Here is a 21,983-nt window from a genome sequence, read left to right on the forward strand (position 1 = left end):
TGACCTGTTTTTGCTGCCCATGACTGCAATAATGATGATGATGATGTATAGCCAAGCACCAAATCCACAAGTTGTGTTTAGTGAACTACTGCTGTTTTTGGAAGGAAAGGTCACTGCTCAGTGGTAGAACATCTGATTTACATGCAGACGGTCCCAGGTTCAAACCCTAGCGTTTCCTGGTAGAGCTGGAAGAAACTCCAATCTGAAACCCTGGAGAGCCACTGCCAATCAATTTAGACAACACTGAACTAGATAGTCCCATGTTATTACTCGGTATAAGGCAGCTTCAACTGTTTGAAGTCAATCATTTGACTTCAACTATTTGATCTAAGCCAGCCATGACCAAACTTGACCCTCCAGCTGTTTTGGGACTACAATTCCCATCATCCCTGACCACTGCTCCTGTTAGCTAGGGATGATGGCAGTTGTAGTCCCAAAACAGTTGGAGGGCCAAATTTGACCATTCCTGACTTAAGCAAACAACCGAAAGTTTTAAACTATCACTTTGGCATAAGCTCTATTGGCAAAAATTTGCTTACACTGGAGAAGAATTTGGTTTCATTATTTGACATTTTATGGTCTGAAGACATGTTTGACTTTAAAACAATTGTGAATTTAAAGCACAACTATCCTGGCTATAAAATTTATGTAATGTCTTCAGAGAGCAGCAGTTTGTAGGACGTTGAGATTAAGTCAGGAAAGCACAGGATAAATAATCTTTTCTCTTAAAATAATTTGGTGCATCTAAACATTGGTTAATAGTTCAACAATGTACATAAACCTTTTATCTTTAAAGCTGAAATAAAGCTTCATATATTTCCTCACAGGAAAGACCAGCAATTTGGTTGAGGATAAGATATCGTAATAATGCTTATGGGTCCATTTAAAATTGGGTCTAAAGCCCTTTTAACAATGCAAAGGGATTCCTTTAAGTGCTTTCCTCTTATCACTAAGAAGGTTATGAGATTAATTTAAGTTTAAACTAAACAAGTTCATGACAGCATATTCTTTTCCCATCTATCTCCTCATTAAAATAAGTATCTGCTCTGCAATAATCTAATCTAACTCATTCTGCTTATTCCCATGATGCTGCATTGACCGAACTAAAATGTATACACGGCTCTTTTGCTCTCACTAGTCAAAGAAAAGTTGAGTTTTAATCAATCTTTCTTGCCCAATGAGAAAGTGAGGTCTCTCTAAAAATGTTTTCTCCTTTAATTAGCCAGCTCTTGCTGAAGGGCTTTACCATGGAGTCAATATGTTGCTCTGCAAGTTCTTTTCAATTAAGACCAATGCAGAGGCCTCAGTGTTTTATTGGGTCCAATGGAACTTAAAGCAGAAACGCAACTGTGTCTGAAGCACATGGTTCTAATCCAGCATTTCCTTGCATAAATAAGATCTTGGATGCATGCACAAAACTCCACATTCACAAACCTATCTCTACAGTATCAAAAACGGTTTGGAGCAACTTCTCCCACTGCAGTGAAGAGGGCTGTGTCAGCCACTGGACCATGGTATGCTGTTTCTGAACAAGAGATGCTTTCAACAACTAATGTCATAGTCATTCTACAGCATAGGCACTGGGTGAGCCAGCAAAGCTGATATGGGTCTTGTATCTAGCCCTCCCTCTGAAACACTGGAGTCTGCAGGTGCTAATGTATCCCATTTTGTTTAACCCACCTGAGAAACCCCACTCTCGTTGCATATTGTTCACATGTCTCCAGTGTCAACCTCCAAATAATGATGCAGAAAAGGAGGAAGAAAATGTGCATCTTTATAATCACCTCGGTAAAGTTGATCTGGATTTTACAGAGAGGGAGGGAGCTGTCATTTTGGGCATCTGATATTAGAAGCCTTCCAGATCTTTCTGGACACCAGTTCCTATCAGCCTCAGCCAGCAATCATACCAGTCAAATGATTGCTGACCATTGGCCATACAAGCTGGGGCTGATGGGAACTGGTGTCCAGAAAGATCTGAAGGGCTACAGTATCAGAGTATACATCTGTAGGTCCATAGGTTTCCCATCCCCATGATACTGTGTGGCTCCATCTTTAAAAGGTACTGTTGAGAGAAGCTGCTTATGAGAGTTCAGTTCCTAACAGGCAGTTTAGGGCCAACAGAAATAAAAGCAAGTGTCTTCAAAAGGGTACATTCATGTGTATAATGCTCTGCAAGAACCAGGTGTCTACTATTTATGGTTGCCTGTCACCAGTCATCTGTCATGCGCTAGGGACATGTCCAAAGCACATGGTGAACTAAGTGATGGGCTTCAGAGTGGAATCTTTGGTTCAAAAGAAACTGAAAACAGGTTGGCATTTGTTGTAACTACATACACTTTATAACAACTGATTAAAACTGTCAACCTTTCTTCCAAGACCTTTGGTGAACTTTCGTTCTGTTTATAAATTCTCTTTTTCCTTGCTTTCATGTGGGCCTCTTATGTTGCAACACTCTACAATACAGTCCACACAGAAAAAAGCAGCCTTCTCATTACACACTAACGATGTACAACGCTTAAGTTCTACAAAACGACCACAAATGGCTTCCTTTTTACAAATTCAATTGAAAAACCCAAATTTATTACACCCTGTATACCCAGAAACTTATTTCTGCACCCAAATCTCCATTGCAAGGTCAACACGAAAGTGTACAAGGATTGTTTTTTTTAAATGAACATTAAATTCCATTCAGTTCCAGCTGATAAGAGAGTCTTCTTATGCACCAAAAAATAATCAATGCAAAAAGACCTGGCAAAGTTACACCGAAGGCTGCACTCTTTCAAATATATTTAACAAGACCAGCTGATGACATATTTCACAATACTTATCTAAACCTAACAGGAATGGAATATTTATCTACTTTCATGCCATACCACTTATACAATTCAGTTGCAACTCAGTGGTGTTATGCTCAATTTAGAAAACAAAAAGTGGCGCAACAAAAGTGTTATTTAAAAACACACACCTAACCATAAAAAGGTGCTAGATACAGCAGCTACTAAATTCTCTGCCTTAGATAAATCAGGGATTCAAATTCCTAGGATTCATCTGTACATATTACACAGTAAACGGGATAAAAGCAAGAGGTTTTTCTGAACTTTGTTCCCAGTAACAGAGCAATGGAGGCGGAGCTGGTTTCCATAACAACCTTTTTCACCATGTGACAAAAGCTTTTCTTTTACGACACATGATCGTATTGCAATCCTAATCCCTACTGAAAGCACTTTGATAAAACATAATAACCTTTGTCAGTACACCTTTGTACGCTCTGAAACGTTTTCAAAGGAAGCACAAAATTACAAGCCAGAAACATTAGTAAACGACTGAAACAATTGTTTTTACTATTTCTCCTCTTAACACATGGCACATTTGGCATGGTGTGTGTGCCCGTTTGTGTTAACAATGTGAAATAATTATATAACTAAAACATCCGTGCAAAAGGTGCACAGTCATTATCTAAATAATTAATAACTCTTTGATTATTTCAGATAATTTTGCAAATAGTTCAGCAACTTGTCACTGAGACTGAACGGTCAGCTAGATTAGCATGGTTAGCTTCCCAACCACACATATAACATTCACTAGTCTTGGATAATTAAGCTACCAACACTAGACTTTAGCTATTTAAATGGAGCTGACAATCTTATTAAGTAGAATTAAGACACTGCAAAAATATAAACAGAGAAAGCCACAGAGATCTGAGGAGGGAGAGTTCATGATGGATGAACTGCTTTTCCATCTCTAGTTTTTTTTTTTTAAACTCCCCTTCTATTTACCACAATGAGGGTAAATTGATGATGCCACTCCAGAGCTGGCAAAGTTTTCCGGCTGGTTTGTCAGGGAAAACCAAGGTTTTCCAGAAGCCACCTGCTCCATTCAACCCCCGAGCAATCAAGAAGCAGTGAGTCTCCTTCTCCAACTGCCTCCCTGTCTGACGACAACAGAAAAGTTCAGCAGCCTCCACGGTTGCCCTCTTCAGGAAACCTGGGTTTGCTCCCTAAAAGATATATGAAAAAGATTTGTAGCAGTGCTTACTGTCAAGAATAGTAAGTATGGGAAGGAAACACATGAAAAGGCTAGAGAGACTGAAAAGGAGTGCTGAGGAGAAAGCAGACATTTGCAAGAAGCAATGGTAATCATCAGTTTAGAGGCAACTCCAGCCCTTGCAGGGTGAAGAAGGATCGCTGCAAGCTCAGGAAACTACTGAACGGTGATTCTATCACCACATTAACATGCAGAGTTTAACATGCCAATCATGCCTGTGGAAGCAAACATAGTTGACATACCTTAAGCTACACCATTGAAGCTTTTTATTTTTAAGGCAGAGGCTGGGAACCTGTTTTCCTCCAGATGTTGCACTACAACCTTGGCTAGTGGCCAAGTTAGCTAGGACTGATTTTCTGGAGTCCGGCAATATTTGGAGGGCCACAGGTTCCAAATACCCAATTTAAACTGTACGCTTAGAAAGGCGCGCACCACTTTAATTCAGATTCAATTTAATCTGTCACCTTCTTGTCCACCACTGGGCATTGCTTTCTTTACAAGATACCAAAGAATCTTTAGTGGAGGTCAATGAATAAGTGTGTCAAGTTTAACGCTTCAAACCCCAAGCAAACATCCAACCCACTACACATAGCTAAATATTAATCTCTCACCAAGTTGATTTAAGCAAGATAGTTATTGGCCCCTGCACAAGCAAAACCTCAACACGTGGATAACTTGTGCAAAAAAAAATATACAAGACAGAATTGTTTTGGACACTTCATTTTTTACATCGCAGGTGTAATTTAACTGAAGTTAAAACTGGAACTGAGCCAAAGAGGGCAAGCTCGCCGCTTTTGTTTTGCTGGGAGATTATTGTGAAAGAGAATAAGGGGCTTGCCTAAACAGGAACTGCAAAATTCACTCTGAATTGACTGAAACTACCTGGAAGCAGGAAAAAAATAATTTAAAAATATTTAAAGCACTTTCATTGTGTTAAAAAAAGGGGGAGAAAGAATTACATATGCCAATAGCAATGTTGTCAGAGCTAATTGGTTCCACCAATGTGCTTGAACTGCTCTAATCTCAAAATAACCACTATGCCTTGCCCTCTAACCATTCTGGTACACAGCAGCAATGCCACCATAAAGAAGTCAGGATCTGCAGTGATGTGGCTTCCTGCTAGCCACTACTGAGCAATCCCGTACTCTGGTAGCTGCCCTGGGCTCCTTTGGGAGAAATGGCACCATATAAATTTAATTAATAAATAAGACAGTTAGCAATCCTGCCCTCCAAACTACAGCTACACCGTTGAAACAGCAGCCATATCCAATACTCACTCAACCAAAAGGGGGGGACATGGGGGGGGGAATCCCCAAACAACAGATTAATTGAGGAGGGAGAAATAGCAAGTGCACATCCAGCGTCATCAGTAAAGCTCACGTATCAGTGCCTGCAACAATGGCCACAAGCAGCCCACAGCCAGACGAAGACAACAGCCGCACAAGAATGAGGACATGCCACCGGCACACAAATCCTGCATCACAACACCCAACATACAAAGCGACTCCATAAAGCCCCCACTCCGTAAGCTGCAGTGACCTAGCCAGCAGCAACCCTGCTATTGCTGCTACCCAGGCTAGACTGCAGGGCTGGTGTTTGCATCTCCTGATGCTGCTCACAAGCACAGTTTTAGAGCACAACACAGAGGAAAGGAGGAGGAGCCTACACAACACATAGCATCCACAACGCCCACGAGCTGAATGGTCAACACACAGTCCTCCTTAGGATAAAGCTTCAAGACTAACCAGGAAGGAAAAGATTCTTCCACCAAGTCACCAAAGTAGGGGTAGGTCAAGAAACAAGGAGTACAAACCCATGCAGAGAGTGGAGCGGCCAGGTACACTTGCCCTGGTCCTCGGAGTGCTGGCCACAGCCCCCCACCAGGATCTGCCACATTTTTGTTTGAGCTTATAATTTTATTCTAAGAAGAATCCTGCCCTGGACCCCATCATCTGCATACAGTGGTACCTCGGGTTAAGAACTTAATTCGTTCTGGAGGTCTGTTCTTAACCTGAAACTGTTCTTAGCCTGAAGCACCACTTTAGCTAACGGGGCCTCCCGCTGCCACTGCGCCGCCGCCGCACAATTTCTGTTCTCATCCTGAAGCAAAGTTCTTAACCTGAGGTAATATTTCTGGGTTAGCGGAGTCTGTAACCTGAAGCGTATGTAACCTGAAACGTATGTAACCCGAGGTACCATTGTATTTTGTTAGCAACTGATGGGCTACCTAGAAAAACTTCACAGATCCTAATGACTTGGACAAATAGCATTTCCTTTCAAAGAAGCAAACACCGTATTTCTGTAGTTAGGTGCTGGGGTAGGACTGAGGTGAACTGATAAGGCACAATGAGGTAACTGTCCACTTACGGAAGATGCCAAATGAAATGTTATCCTGTACAACAAGTTTCCACTAAGAGAAGGTAAACAGTAACTTAACTGATTAAGCACTGCAGCATTAGTCAGTGCCTGAGGACAAATATTATACTGTAGTTGTTGCAACTAGAGAGCTTGATGTACTTAGACCATATCGTATCCTTTTCTGTATTTCACAGAAAAGGCTAATTTTCTGTGCAAGGTAGGTGAAGGAGCTCTTTGTTATGTAATAATGAGACGTTTGGTCTTATATGGTACTGTCAATCAAGCAGTCACAGAGAAAACATAGGATGCTGTGGAATATGGGCTTTGTTTCCAATTTAATGTTTCTATATAGCCCTGCAATAACAATTGCCACAAGTTAATTATGTAAACCACATAGAAAAGCTTCCTTTTGTTTGTTTGGAATCTACTGAAAGTGACCATGAGTCCTAGTATTTTGAGAAAGAAGAGCAAATATTTATCTCTATTCACATTGTTTAAAATTAATATTAAAATCACTTACAGTGCAACTGTTTTACTCAGAGTAAACCCAGTGAAATTAATGAACATGGCTTGGTTAGGCCCATGAATTTCAATAAATCTGCCTCTGAGTAAAATGCAGTTCAACACCACCCTTTGTTGATTTTACATTTATTTATTTACTTTCACATTACTTTGTATACCCAAACAAATGTCAGAAAGACAGAAATACAGATCTTAAAAACCCCCAGAGAAAACAAATAATTCCCTCTATAAAACCAAGACAAAACCTATAATCTAAGAAGAGAAATAACCATATTCAATTAATAGCCCAGTCATGAAACTATCAAGCCACCTAACACGGATGGTATGAACATTTCACATCAGTGTAAATTTCATGAATCGTGGTATTTATTTATTTCCTAAGATTTGTATCCCGCCTTTCTTCCATCATGCAGTCTGCAGGCAGTCACCCATCCAGATACAGTGGAACCTCGGTTTTTGAACGTAATCCGCTCCGGAAGACCATTCGACTTCCAAAACATTCTTAACTGAAAACTCAATACAGAAGCCTCAATACAATAGGGAAACTCAAAATGGAAGCCGCATAGCACATTCGGCTGCTGAAAATCGTTCGAAAACCGGAGCAGTTACTTCCGGGTTTTCAGCATTTGAAAGCCGAAACGTTCAACTACGGAGGTGTTCGGTAACCACGGTTCCACTATACTACCAGAGCCCTGACCTCTACCACTGGAATCTCGATCATCTGGCAGATAAAAAAATCCATGTTCAAGCCCTACTTCAGCCATGAACTACCAGATAGGCAGCTCTAGCTAATTCACTTACTTTAAGCTTCAGTCCCCCACCTGTAAAATCAGAACAATCAATAGTTAAAGGGTGTGAAGTACTCTGCATAGTGTAGTGTAGGATGTTATGGAAATGACAGATAAAATGCCAATGTATTGTCAGCACTGCAGCCGGTGTTCCTCAACTTTCTACCTGTCCAGATGTTGGAACTACAATTCCCATCAGCCCAAGTCAGCACGGCCAACGGAAAGGGATGATGGGAGCTGTAATCCAAAACATCTATAAGGCACCAGCTGGAAAATAACTGTTTTAGGATGATATGACTTTTCAAATACCGGTACTGGGTAGCACAAACACTGATCCGTTCTTAATAAATAGTATCTATTGTATTTACTATACATCACTAAATATACTACAGCAAACCATACTTCTGCCATTTCTTTTGATGACAGAAACAGTGGAGAAAGCTGTGAAAAAGAAAAATTGCTCTTAGAAGAGGAGAGCCATTTTGGCTGCAGCCTGGGCACTGGAAAAAAATAAATAGTGCAGCGACATTAAGCTAATGAAGTTCAACTGCAAGTCAAACAGAAACCCAAAATATTTGGACTCAGGAAAGACAAGAGTAGCAAGATAAAATTATGGGACGCTGTGTGGCTTAATGTGAAAAGCCTGGGACTGAAAACGCAGGAATCAACTGTTTGGAATTTATTGTGTTTCCTCCAATATCTAAGTAGTGTCTTGCTTCTCTTCTATGGATGGAGACACTTGACTGTATATTTATCTATCTAATCTATCTATCTATCTATCTAATTATCAAATTTATATCCTACCCTTCCTCCCAAAGTAGCCCAGGGCATAAAATACACCTGTGATACAAAATACAATAAAAATGAAATAAAAACCCCCAGAGATATTGACTAGATTTAAATTAAGGTAAGTTTTGGACACCTCTGGCATAAACAGGTTTTATGCCTTAAAATGATGTGACCATTTTTTTCCACCACAAGACATGCATCCACTACTCAAAGGCTAATAACAATCACATATTAATTTTCATATTCTTATCTTCCATATCTATATAAAACAATACAAGTAATGTATGGGGAAGAGAAAGATAATGTTCCTAGAATTAAGCTGTATCATTCAATACACAGTGAAAGATGATGCATGTTTACTCAGAAGTAAGTCCCAAAATGTTTGGTGGGCTTACTATGCTGGGTGTTTTTGGTATGACAGCCTAAACTATCTATCCCACTAAACATCAATGGCCCATAAAACAAGAAAGAATAAATCTGAAGTACTGTCCAGAAAAGATTAGAAATGCACAGGGATTTATACACACTCAATTTAGATCACAAAGAAGCAACAACTAATTCCCCAAACTTGTTTTGAAACAAGAGAGTCAACAAGTATAAACATTTCACAACCGCGATTTTTTCAAGTTGCTGTAATGCAACTGAATCACTGACAACTTGGGTGAATCTTGTTCCCACACATCTCTAAATGCTTGGAAACTACTCTTTGCTTGATTCCAAACCAGAAGAGATATGGAGATTCCAAACCAGAAATGCCTTAATTAAAGAAATCTGTCCAAGCTTTTAACAGTGTTCAGATTTTGCAGGAAATCACCTGCCAATTTTTACAGCAACACATTAGTAATCCATTGTTAAAGGACATGTGCAACATATACACAGCCTTTTTTAAAAAAGAAAACAATCTCTTAAAATATATTTCAGGGCAATGATATATATCACAACACAACTTCAAAAATCAATCATTTTTGAAGTATTGCATTCCATTTTAAGAAACAATAAAATCCTTAGCTTAAAAATGCAATTCCGCAGGCCTATGTCCTATTGATTTCAACAGGATTTAGCAGCACCTAAAGGCTGGGTCCTAAAAACATGGTATGTACAGATGAGGGGAAAACCATAGGATGCGCTTCAGGTTTGCCTATTGTTTCTGCCAGGGCCAGCCCAACACATCTTGGCACCAGGGAAGAAGATCTACAAAAGGAACCAGGGGGTTATAAATATCTACTTCGGTGAAAGGGACGTAATGAAAATCTACATTGGAAACAGGTGGGGAGTGAAGCTCTGTGGTTTAACCCACAGCACCACACACGTCCCTTATTATTCCTGAGATTGAACTAAATACACTAAGAAAGAATTAGCAATGATAACTGCCAACTGTGATAACACAAGCTGGATTCAAAAAGCATCACATGATCAAAGCATGCAGTGGTCATGACCACCCCCTCCCCACAATCCAAACATTCAGATGGCGTTTGAAAAGGCTCTACATGCATAGAGCCCATTCACATATTGGCCAAATGTGTGATCTTCCAGAGAACACGGCGGCTACATGCAGTGTTGACAGGGAAGCTCATGGAATTTTGCATCCCCTCACACATTCTTTCAAAGAATGGGTGTGGGAGGATAGCTGAATTCCCCTTAACAACATTAAAGTGTATAAAAGTTCCTGGGCATAAACAGAATAAAGGGGAAGGACTCTGTTTAAAACTTACCTCTTGCTTGCTTCGCAGACATCCGCAATATTGGAAAAAAGGTGATGGCTTTCTGTTTTGGTCATTGTAGTGCCCAGTTCTTTGGAGTTCTTAAACATTCGGATCAGGATTTCCAGACTGAGCAAGTATGAATGTTCTGAAGATATAACTTCAAATATAGCCTGCATGTGGGAAGGGGGAGGAGACACATACACAGGTCACTTCTTTTAGCTTTAGGATGCAAAAATCCAGAATCAAAACCCTCCTGAAGCAATGAAGTTCACGGGATGGTCAGGAGCAGGATTTTATGGCCTGGTTGAGATAATAATAATAATAATAATAATTTATTATTTATACCCCACCCATCTGGCTGAGTTTCCCAGCCACTCTGGGCGGCTCCCAATCAAGTATTAAAAACAATACAGCGAGATATATAACTATCTCGCTTGAATGAACCGTGATTTATGGGACTGAGAACTTAGCATAGTGCCTGTGTGAACAGATCCTGCTTTCATAGTTTGTTGGCAGTGATTAAAACACATTTTCCCCAGTCTGGATATAATGGAAATTGGGTGAACAAACTTCAAGAATCTTGCATTGAGGCATATGCAAGAAGGGAGGATTGTGTGTATACAATGCTTGTATTTGGTCCAATAAACCATGGTCAGATATCAGATCAAGATCTTTGCGCCTGAATTGGACCAACCTCTCAGGCTAACCCTCACAAAGAACAAAACTGGCAATAATGTTAAAGTAACTGTCATACGCAAAGTGCTTGAGAACTCAGTATTAGCAAATAGCACCAACTACAAATGCTTGCAAAAATTAAAAAGCTACCATTTGTAAAATATATGTTTGCTCTTTGTAGCCCAAGCAAAAGTCCCCCCATTATTATTTTTAACTACAAAAATAAGGGGGGAATTGTGGTTAGGAAACCTTGTATAAGCAAAAGCCCCAATTAATGAAAAAAGAAACCCTGCATAGTTGAAGATTCAGCTCCTTGAAAGCAGTGGAAACTGAGAAGCAGCTTTGCCAGATACTTTTGCAAAAGGTCAGCTGGCTGAAAAGGAGATGGGCTGGTCTCCAGAATGAACATGCAGGCCTCCCACACAAGCCTTCCCAACCCACATTTCTTCTCTTTACTCTGGCAAATCCTACACAGCACTGCCTATCAGCCTCTTCCCCCAGCTTCTTTCCATCAGTCAGCTGAATGCCTAAAGCAGAGTACAGTGATGCCCCGCAAGACGAATGCCTCGGAAGACGGAAAACCCGCTAGACGAAAGGGTTTTCAGTTTTTCAATGCGCTTCGCAGGACGAATTTCTCTATGGGCTTCTCTATGGGCATTTTTGTCTTGCGATTCTTGCGATTTTTTTCCGCTCCCCAACCCCTTTTTCTAAGGCACTAAGCTGCTAATAGCCTTTTAAGCAGCTAATCCGCTAATCCCTTAAGCCTTTAATAGCCGCTAATAGCCGCTAAACCGGTAATAGCGCTAATCCGCTAATAGGGTTGCTTCGCAAGACGAAAAAACCGCTAGACGAAGAGACTCACGGAACGGATTCTTTTCGTCTTGCGAGGCACCACTGTACCTGAGAAGGAGGCTTGATTCAAATATTGTTTGACTACTTATCTGTATACCACCACCAGTGTGTGTGGTGGTACACTGCCGGTGCACTAGTGTACGGGACAGGCCCCCGGCCCCAAAGAGCTTACAATCTGAAATCTGACATGGGGAAACAACACAGGGTGGGTATGGAGCTGCAGGGGAAGGAGACCATGAAATTATTTCTGTTACACATACTTAAAAGCTGGTTGCACATTTATTAAATAGCATGTCCCCGTTAATGTAAAGTATTATCTGGTGTTTCTATATCCACCAGTTAGAAATTCTAATGATTGAGCAGTATATAAATACCTTAAATAAATAAAATTCACATGTCGTTGTTGTTTGCAATGGGAGGACATTTTGACGTATCAGTTGGGATCATGATGTGGATGCTGTTTTGTTTTTACGAATCCCTCAACTTATGACTTGGAAAATGCAATGATACATATTCTACTTTGTATAACTTAACTGGAGGGAATGGAAGAAGCCACAGTGCTATCACTCAGGCTTCCTACTAATCATCTTGTCCACAAATTTATGCTGCACTCACAGGCAATTTGTTGCTTTGGCTGCAATCGTGAAGAAAGGGCTTGCCTAAAGAGAGCAGCAGAGTTCTGTAACTAATTTGCTCTGGGGGGGGGGGTGTATTTGTGTGTGTGTGTGTGTTTCAGAGAAAGGACACCAGAGCCCTCGTCTTCAATGCTATTTAAGAATTCTTTGTTCCCAGTTCCATCACAGCCCTCATTGATTCCTTTCAAGCTAAGAAATTCAAGGCGAGGCACAGCAGTTTTTTGAAAGTGAAAATGAGATACGGGTTGGACACTTATACATTCTAGCAAAGCATACAATGGAAAGAAGTTTTCGATTACCCCGATTTCAGAATACTTCAAAACGATCATCTCAAAACACCAAAACAAGGAACGTTTAAGCTCATGCATAATCTAGTGACACTAATCTGAGATGAAGAATGATAATGCATTTGCCAATTACTATTTCTTACTCAAGACAAGTGACAGTCCCCATGAGTGACAGTGTGAAATGTAGTTATCGTTCATTTGCACAGCATCAATACAAACAGATGTGTGAAGCTTGATAGCTTATGCATGCTTTGTGGAGCTCTTTAGAGACCAAATGTATACAAATGCTTTGTATGTGGCCCTGCTGGAGAAGCAGATGCAATCAAGGATAGAATGCGCTAATGGTTTAACGGGGAAGATAGATATGTATTCCATCTCCATCCTCTTTAGTTCAGCCTATTTATTTCTCCTTGGCTTTGTACATTATTTAGCATGTTGCATTAATAAATTGCAACAACACACATTGTCCAACACAACCCATTATGTGTGTATTTTATAAAAAAGCACACACCTTACTTAATAATTTCACCCTCTGCCCCGTTTAATAGCTGCCTTTAAAAAGACATTTCTTTAACTATGCCTGCAGCTTAAACAAACCACTCACCTAAGTGAAATGGCACCAAAGTCCTGACTATCACCAATGTATCCTTTTTTCCCTCTTTGGGAAACTCAACCTTGAAGGTACTTCCTGATTTACCGAGACAGAATGGGTTCATTTCTCACTGGCACTTATTCTGTCCTCAAGTGGGGGGCTCAAGGGGGGACAGCATTCATTCCAGCATCTCTTCTTGCCAATGGGAGGAATAGTCCTCTTGCCCTCAGAAGAATGTAGGCTAAGTGGCTAAGGGAACAGCACAAGATACAAACCAGGATGGCAAGGGTTAAAACCAGTGGACAGCAGGTGATGGCAGATGTAGCACAACAGGCTAACATTGGAGGCAGAGTGCAGCTGGCAGTGGAGGACCGGCACTTCCCAGATGAGCATGAAAGGGCAGCTAATGTTGGCATGAGATGCTACCTTAACAATGGAAATCCAGGCATGCACTAGACAGAAACCGTGGTTTTCTTTGCTGCTCTGAGCCCCGAAGGCACAAGAGAGGTAACTACCAGCGCAGTTGCTTGTTACCACATTGTATTTGGAACTGACAACAGCAAGTCCCATGACCGCAAAGAGGAAAGGTTTCCAGGCCCACATCTGTCCTAGTTTCCTTCAACGGCCAAACTGCTCATAACCACCATTCATCAGAAAGTCTTCCAAGACCTATGAATCTCAAGTTGATTTTCCTGCCTGTTTTTTAAAAATCTACCACACATTCTACAGGCCTTACATCTCTCACCCCCTGGAATCCTATAAGTATCTCTGTGAGCTTCTTTTGCCCTGATCTGTAGCTTATTATTATTATTTCATTTACACCCTGCCCATCCGGCTGAGTTTCCCCAGCCGCTCTCAGAACACAGCTCCCAACAGAACACTAAAAACAGAAGAAAACTTCAAACATTAAAAACTTCCCTGAACAGGGCTGCCTTCAGATGTCTTCTAAAAGTCAGATAGTTGTTTATTTCCTTGATATCTGATAAGAGGGTGTTCCAAAGGGTGGGCACCACTACCGAGAAAGCCCTCTGCCTGGTTCCCTGTAACCTCACTTCTCACAGTGAGGGAACCACCAGAAGGCCCTTGGCGCTAGACCTCAGTGTCCAGGCTGCATGATGGGGGCATAGCTGTCAACTTTTCCCTTTTCTTGCGAGGAATCCTATTCAAAAACATTGACAGCTATGGTTGGGGGTGGAGACGCTCCTTCAGGTATAGCTGAAGAGAACTGCCCTGTCTTCTGGCTGTTACCTAGCAAGTGTTAACGGTGCAACCAAAAGCAGATTTATTTATTTACTTCCCAGTACACAGGGACGCGGGTGGCGCTGTGGGTAAAAGCCTCAGCGCCTAGGGCTTGCCGATTGAAAGGTCAGCGGTTCGAATCCCCGCGGTGGGGTGCGCTCCCGTTGTTCGGTCCCAGCGCCTGCCAACCTAGCAGTTCGAAAGCACTCCCGGGGGCAAGTAGATAAATAGGGACTGCTTACTAGCGGGAAGGTAAATGGCGTTTCCGTGTGCGGCTCTGGCTCGCCAGAGCAGCAATGTCACGCTGGCCACGTGACCCGGAAGTGTCTCCGGACAGCGCTGGCCCCTGGCCTCTTGAGTGAGATGGGCGCACAACCCTAGAGTCTGTCAAGACTGGCCCGTACGGGCAGGGGTACCTTTACCTTTACACACGTAGACTGGACTGATTCTCAGAAGGATCTTCAGGTCCTTCCTTGTGATCTTTCCCTGAACAGGCAGCGCTGATCTGAGTCAGCCCTCTTCAGGTGACAGATCAAACCTATAACAGCTAGAGGAGATTATCCACATTTATCAAGAGGTACAGCAGTAGCCGCTAATGGGCTGAGGAGGAGAAAGCAGGAAGCTTTTAAGGGTCATTCATCCTGTTCTGCCTTGAAGACATAGGGTAGGACCAAGAGGTCCTATGTGTGGAATTTTTCACACAGAACGTTCCTGCTCCTGGGAATAGGGGTGATGATTTCCCACTAATCCCCTGCAGCCCACAGAATTTTGTACAAGAGGGTTGAAGGGACATCTGGGACAGTGTGAAAATCACCTCCCCAATTTTTTCTACGGGCAGCAACCTATGCTGGGGTTCCACTCCTTCTGCAAATGGAAGGAGTGTAGCTCAGAAAGCAAACGGAGAACTGAACAGACAGGTGGTTATGAGTAGGGCTGAAGAGACTGCTTATTTCAGATATTGGGCATGTTCACAACATTTGCATATTATTATTATTATGTATTGCATTTATAGATATACCACCCACTTGCATTCTATGCAAGCTGCAAAACCCCAGTTAGATTTCTACTATAATTTAGTTCACAGGAATGGAACAGAAAAGTGTACAACAACATTTTTTAAAAAGTTTTCCTCCAGAAAGCAAGCATAAAAGGATGACAAGCTCATGAAGTAATGAATAAACTGTGGCTACAATAATTAAGGTACCTCTTGCCTTTTCCTTTCTTCTTGGCTGATGGTCTGGTATAGCCCATTCTTCTTCACCTGAAATAAATGATTAACCATTTACATATATTTTTGCAATAGACATGTTTCTCCTCTATTGTTTTTCATCAGTAATTGACTGAAATTTTCATTTGGTTGGGCCCAAATTTCCTTTGAATGGCCCCCATTCAAAACAAGGCATGAACCCATTTCCTAGACATAGGAACCACCAAGCCATAGAACATGCACCTTGTCAGGTTTTAGTCACAGCTTATTGGCACCCACCTAGACCAACTCCAGGCCCTGGTTCAGCACCTGAACAGCACCACCCAATTCAATGGAGACATACAGCAAAGTGCCATCAGCACACTGTTGACAAATCACCCCAATCCCATGATAATGGCACTCAATGGTTTCATATATATGTTAAACTGCATGCAAAATACAATTTATTCTTGTGCGATCCCACAGCACAGTCACTATGAGGCTGAGGAAAAGTCTTCCGATGCTATTCTCTGACCCGCCCCCCTGTCCTGCAAAAGTAGGAGCATAACTACTGTAGAAGACAACACCCCTATACTATCGGTCAACATCATTCAAAGATAAAGTTAAAAAGGTTCATTTCAGTAACTTCTCATTCTACAGTATAGAGCTTTATGCCTTACGAAGGCTCTTTCAACAAAGGAAAGATGTAAAAGAAAATGAAATCAAACAAAACAAACAGGAAATGATCTGTTTAAATATTAAGAATAAAGAATTTATGAAGGTAGCTGCAGCACTCAAGAGTGGAAATATTCCTGCAATGTTTTTTTTACACATGAAGAGAAAGAAGTTAGTGCTTGCCTCCAAAATACAGTCCAGAATGTCCCTCCTTTTCCCCCTATTACATCCTGCGATAAAATGGCAGAATATCTGCTTCACTTTAGAACACTTTGGCATTAAAACTGTGCTTAACTCTGTACCAACAGAGGTATTCAGCCAGCGAACCTTTTGCTTTTCTATCCAGGATGAAAAACTGAATAAGTACCTGCAGTTCCAAAACAATCTCAAAATACAAGTTTGGCCTGAAAGTACAGGCTAGCACATGTTCAAAATGTCAGGTTAATTAATCAACAATTTGAGACATTAAACTGCGCTTACAAAAATGAAAGTTTTAGATTTAACAAATCATTGTCTGGTGCAAAGGTCTACTTTGTTTGTGTCGTCCTACACTTTTATACATATATAGAAGCAGCACTTCACAGTAGGTTTACCCAGATTATTGGTGAAAGTATGCCCGTTCTTCAGCCATTGAAGGAAATACCTGTATAGTTGTGATTTTCTTCTAACAGTTTTATCTGAGCAGTGATGTGTTATACTGATTTGCACACGCCCTACTCCCCAGCTGGTTTCCTTCCAGTTGGGACTTGTTTCCTGTGTACGAGCCTGACCAGAGACACTCACAAGCATGCACAATAAGTATCCGTGTGTACATCAAAACATACAAATAGAACTAAAAAAAGAAGGAAAAAAAGCATTTTCTGATCTATGCATAAAAAGCAACATCTGAGAGATGGGGAACATGTCCAACTTCCATCAGCCCAAGCCAGCATGGCCAATTGCCAGGGATCATGGGAGCTGTGGTCGCCTAACACCTGTATGGCTTTTTGTTGAATCAGGAGGAAGCAGAGGTTGCAACAGATGTTAAGATTTGGACTCATCCAAAAGACTCCAAGGACAACAGTGTTTTTCTTGACCTTTAAATCTTTAATACAGTGGTACCTCGGTTTACGAACTTAATCCGTTCCAGAAGTCCGTTCTTAAACCAAAACCATTCTTAAACCAAGGCGCACTTTCCCTAATGAGGCCTCCCGCTGCCGGTGCCCTTCCACCATTCAGCTTCTGTTCTTAGACAGAGGTAAAGTTCACAAACCAGGACACTACTTCCAGTTTAGCGGAGTTCGTAAACCGAATAGTTTGTAAACCAGGCTGTTCTTAAACCGAAGTACCACTGTAACTGAAGACCTGAACACCTCTAGCAACACCCCTATCTACCTCAATGACCCTGCTGCTTGGCCATCCTCCAAATTAAAATGTACAAAAGGGGCAGCGTAAGCTTACAGGCAGAACCAACCAAGAGTTTGTGGCTTTGCCCCTGCACAGCCCTGACCTTGCCGCAGCCTCATCCCTTCTGGTAAGCAGCAGCACCATTGCTGCCAGGAAGCTATTGCTGTACCTCTGGCTCCACCAAGTGACCCATTCCTAGCCTTGGGGGCCTCTTGGGCCAAAAGGCAGCATAGAAAGAAACTCTTTAACAGGACAGACATGTATCCAATAAATATAAGTTTAAAAGTACCGGGTATTCAGCTAACGTCTACTCAGAGCCAACCTAATGGAATAAATGATCATGACTAACTTAGGTACATTAATTTCAACAACTCTACAGGCAGGCCCCACCCCACCCCATTGACATGCGTTCAATACGTGTGTGACTGTGTATACGCACATCACGCCAAATCCAGAAGTGACCTGGAAATGTCAGAAGGATGTCACTGAAACATCACTAAAAGGGTGGAAGGGAGGTGGGGTGTTTGCCAGCTTTTTCAATGGGTTTCAATTACAGTGGTACCTCTGGATGCAAACGGGATCCGTTCTGGAGCCCCGTTCGCATCCTGAGCAGAACGCAACCCGTGTCTGCGTGGGTTGCGATTCGCCGCTTCTGTGCATGATGTCATTTTGAGCGTCTGCGCATGCGGGAGTGGCGAAACCCGGAAGTAACCCGTTACTTCCAGGTCGCCGTGGAAATGCTCAACCTGAAGCACATTTAACCCGAGGTATGACTGTAGACACAATTTCACCAACACACGCCTTGCCTTGGGACATAACCCACAGACTCTGAGTGTTAGCTGAATACAATCCACTGAAAAGGAGTGGGCGCTTAAATGGTTATTTTTAGACTTATGAAAAGAACTGAGTTTGCCAGTGTATTACAACACACGTTCACTCAAAATTAAGTTCCACTGAGTCCACTGGTGCTCCTAGGAAATTTGGTACAGAATTGCAGTCCAGTCACAGGAATGCAGTACACATTTTAGTTCTGTTTATAATCTAGCCCAGTGGGTTCCTTTCAACTTAATACTGTGGAGTATTTTCACTTCCACATTTTGAGTGCAACTATCGCACACAGTTCTCTCTAGCTCAACTGGTCGCTCAACTGAAGCTATTAACGTTCAGCATCATTTAAAAACATTCTAATATAATTTTCCCTTCACTTCCCAAATAGAGATACAGCTCATGTAATCTCTCATACACAAGTTATCCTCCATTTATTGCATACTGTGAATGGGGCATAGTAGCATTTATTAGTTCTCCAGTTATAGCCACAGAACTGTAAACAAAGAGGGCTTTAAAAAAGTGGGGTGGGGAGGGAACGCTCTAACTGTATCATGTCTCAGAGGCCTCGGAATTGTTTTCAAAAGACTTTCTGTTCCCATTCAATGCTGCTTTTTCCATCAGGTCAATTAAGTAGAGAGAAGCAAACAGCTATATTAAACATATTGCATGAAAACAGCAGCACAGTGGTAAAACATGTGAAGAGATTTGGGTTCAAGTGGTCAGCCTCCACCCATACAACCCTGTCCATACTCTGAGATCGGTTTTAATACTTTTGAGATCCTTATGTGAGATCAATTGAGATTGGTGAGCACAAGGGAAATGTCCTTTTCTGTAGCGGCACCACACCTCTAGAATGCTAGCCATGTGCAGTGTATTTACACAGGTTTTGATACTTTTATTGTTGTAGCTGTACTGCATTGTATTTTAACTGGGAACACACACACACACACACACACACCTCACTTAAAGTCAACACTAAAATATTTTAAATAAAGACACATCTGCTCATAACTAGGGTGAGGTCCTAATTTCAGTAGATTCCCCTCCTCCATACACAGGCCTCATGCCGCACATCTTGTTCCTATTAAGCCCCTTGATGGTTTTTTTTTTTGGGGGGGAGGTGGGTTAATTAGTAGTACAGAACGGACTAGAAAGATCTATTCCAGAAGCAGAAGTCCACTTGCAGTTCTTAGGATCCCAAAAAATATTTACATTTGCACACATGCACACAAATGATTTGCATATCATTAGTTTGTTTCCGCTAACTTTTATTCAGCGTAGACCCACTGAAATGAATGGACCCAATGTTTCCATCGCAACATTTTCATAGAATCGCAGAAGTTTGAGTTGGAAGGGACATTAAGGGTCATTTAGTCCAACCCCTTGCAATGTAGGAATCTCAACTAAAGCATCCATGACAGGTGGCCATCCAACATCTCCTTGAAACCCTCCAATGAATCAGTGTCTGCCACCTCCCAAGGGAGTCTGTCAAACAGCTCTTACCATCAAAAAGTTTTTGCTGATGTTGCATCAGAATTTCCTTTCCAGGAACTTGAATCCAATGGTTCAGGTCCTACCCTCCAGAGTGGGAGAAAACAAGTTTGCTCCATCTTCCATGTGACATCATGTGATATCATATCTCGTCTCCGTCTCCTATTCTCCAGGCTAAACATATCAAACTCCCTCAACCATTCCTCATAAGGCTTGGTTTCCAGACCCCTGCTCATCTCAGTCGCCGTCCACTGAACACATTCCAGCTTGTCAATATCATTCTTAAGCTGAGGCGCCCAGAACTGGACACAGTTCTCCAGGTGTGGTCTGACCAAGGCCAGATGTTATTTTGAACAGATGAGTAACAGTTTGCTTTCTCCACAACATTTCATTCACAACATTAACATGTCATTTCACAAGAGAAGTTGCCCTAACGCATGGGGGTTTCCGCTCATCAGCTGATCACACAAAATCACGCGTTTTGTATTAATTGTCAATGCACAGTGAAATGCAGAGTTGAGGCTTTCCTTTCCATCTCAGTAACATAGGAGCCTTATGATCTTGCTCCAAGCAATTACACCTATTGCAGAATTTATGATCCACCAAACCAAAATGCACTCCACCAGCTGTATATAGTGCCAAACTAAGATCTCAGCAAATCTTCTGGCTTTAGTCCTTGCCTTAAAACTGTAAGAATGACGTGCAGAGGATGGGAGAGACTTCCAGGCACCTTTTAGTCCACAAAACATGACTTGTAGGCTGTCATGTGGCTTCTTGTATCATGCACTGTGTGGGTCTGACTGTGAAACATGATATAAAATGAACCCCCCAAGCATCACTGAATGGGTTCCCAAGGATTCGCGTAATTTATCTTCCTTGAAATTCTACTATATCAAATAAGACACACTAAATATAGCCATTTGCCACCATTAAAAAAACTTTAAATAGTAAACTGAGGACAATTCTTCACAGGGAGTGAAGTCATGAACCTGTTCTTTCCTTGCATTCACTTATTTTAATAATAAGAATAAATGCTTACTGCTAAAAGCTGTTGCAAAGTTTTAAAATCATATACAAGAAGCCAACCACAAACCTCTTGAGTGTTTAATTAAATTGCACTTGTAACCATAGCAGACTACAGTACACAAACAAAAAAGAGAACTTTGACCTCTTGCAGTTTTCTTCTGCTTAACTGTTTCCTTATCTGTCAAACTGCAGGGAAGCTAATATCTCTAGCCTATCATAGGTGCAATTCTAATGCCATTATCTCAACACTGGGTTCACATACATGGCAACCACACATGTGTCCACCGAGGTCTTCCTCCGCACCTTCAGGGTCCCCTCCACCCCTCTGAAATTAGGCTTGAAAGAAGCCTTAGACATTGAAATAGATTGTGGTATGTGCTTGGTTGGGATGGCGGGGGTAGAATGATGCCCACAACGTTTTCTCTAGCATGCAAATTTTCACTCAAAGAGAGTTGGCGACTTCTGCCTTAAGTGGCATGGCTGTTGCTTCAGCATGGTCGGTTCCCACGCTGCTCTAGTAATGTGGAGCCTGCCAATACCTCAGGTGATATAACATGGTTGCTTCCCCTTACAGAATCCCAATCCCCATGGAATGGTCTGATGAGCAGCCACATGAAAGTACCAACCACAGTGCTAAAATATTGCTTGGTACTATGGGTGGCGCTGTGGGTTAAAGCCTCAGTGCCTAGGGCTTGCCGATCGAAAGGTCGGCGGTTCGAATCCCCGCGGCGGGGTGCGCTCCCGCTGTTCGGTCCCAGCGCCTGCCAACCTAGCAGTTCAAAAGCACCCCTGGGTGCAAGTAGATAAATAGGGACCGCTTACTAGCGGGAAGGTAAACGGCGTTTCCGTATGCGGCTCTGGCTCGCCAGAGCAGCGATGTCACGCTGGCCACGTGACCCGGAAGTGT

The 21,983-nt window shown here is 41.9% G+C and overlaps 1 protein-coding gene across 4 annotated transcripts in view; it reads right to left on the reverse strand.

The window, feature by feature from the left end:
* ARHGEF26 (Rho guanine nucleotide exchange factor 26) overlaps positions 1-21,983 on the reverse strand; it is a 74,503-nt gene that overhangs the window by 38,269 nt on the left and 14,251 nt on the right. For all 4 annotated transcript variants that reach the window (XM_083442664.1, XM_083442666.1, XM_083442665.1 and 1 more), the window contains 2 exons: positions 15,689-15,745; positions 10,214-10,374 (listed from right to left, as the gene is read on the reverse strand). In XM_083442664.1, the coding sequence (XP_083298790.1) occupies positions 10,214-10,374; positions 15,689-15,745 (218 nt within the window). The remainder of the gene's footprint in view (positions 1-10,213; positions 10,375-15,688; positions 15,746-21,983) is intronic.

The sequence above is a fragment of the Podarcis tiliguerta genome (genome assembly GCF_965153285.1).
Source record: "Podarcis tiliguerta genome assembly, chromosome: 5".
In the NCBI taxonomy this organism is placed as follows: Eukaryota; Metazoa; Chordata; class Lepidosauria; order Squamata; family Lacertidae; genus Podarcis; species Podarcis tiliguerta.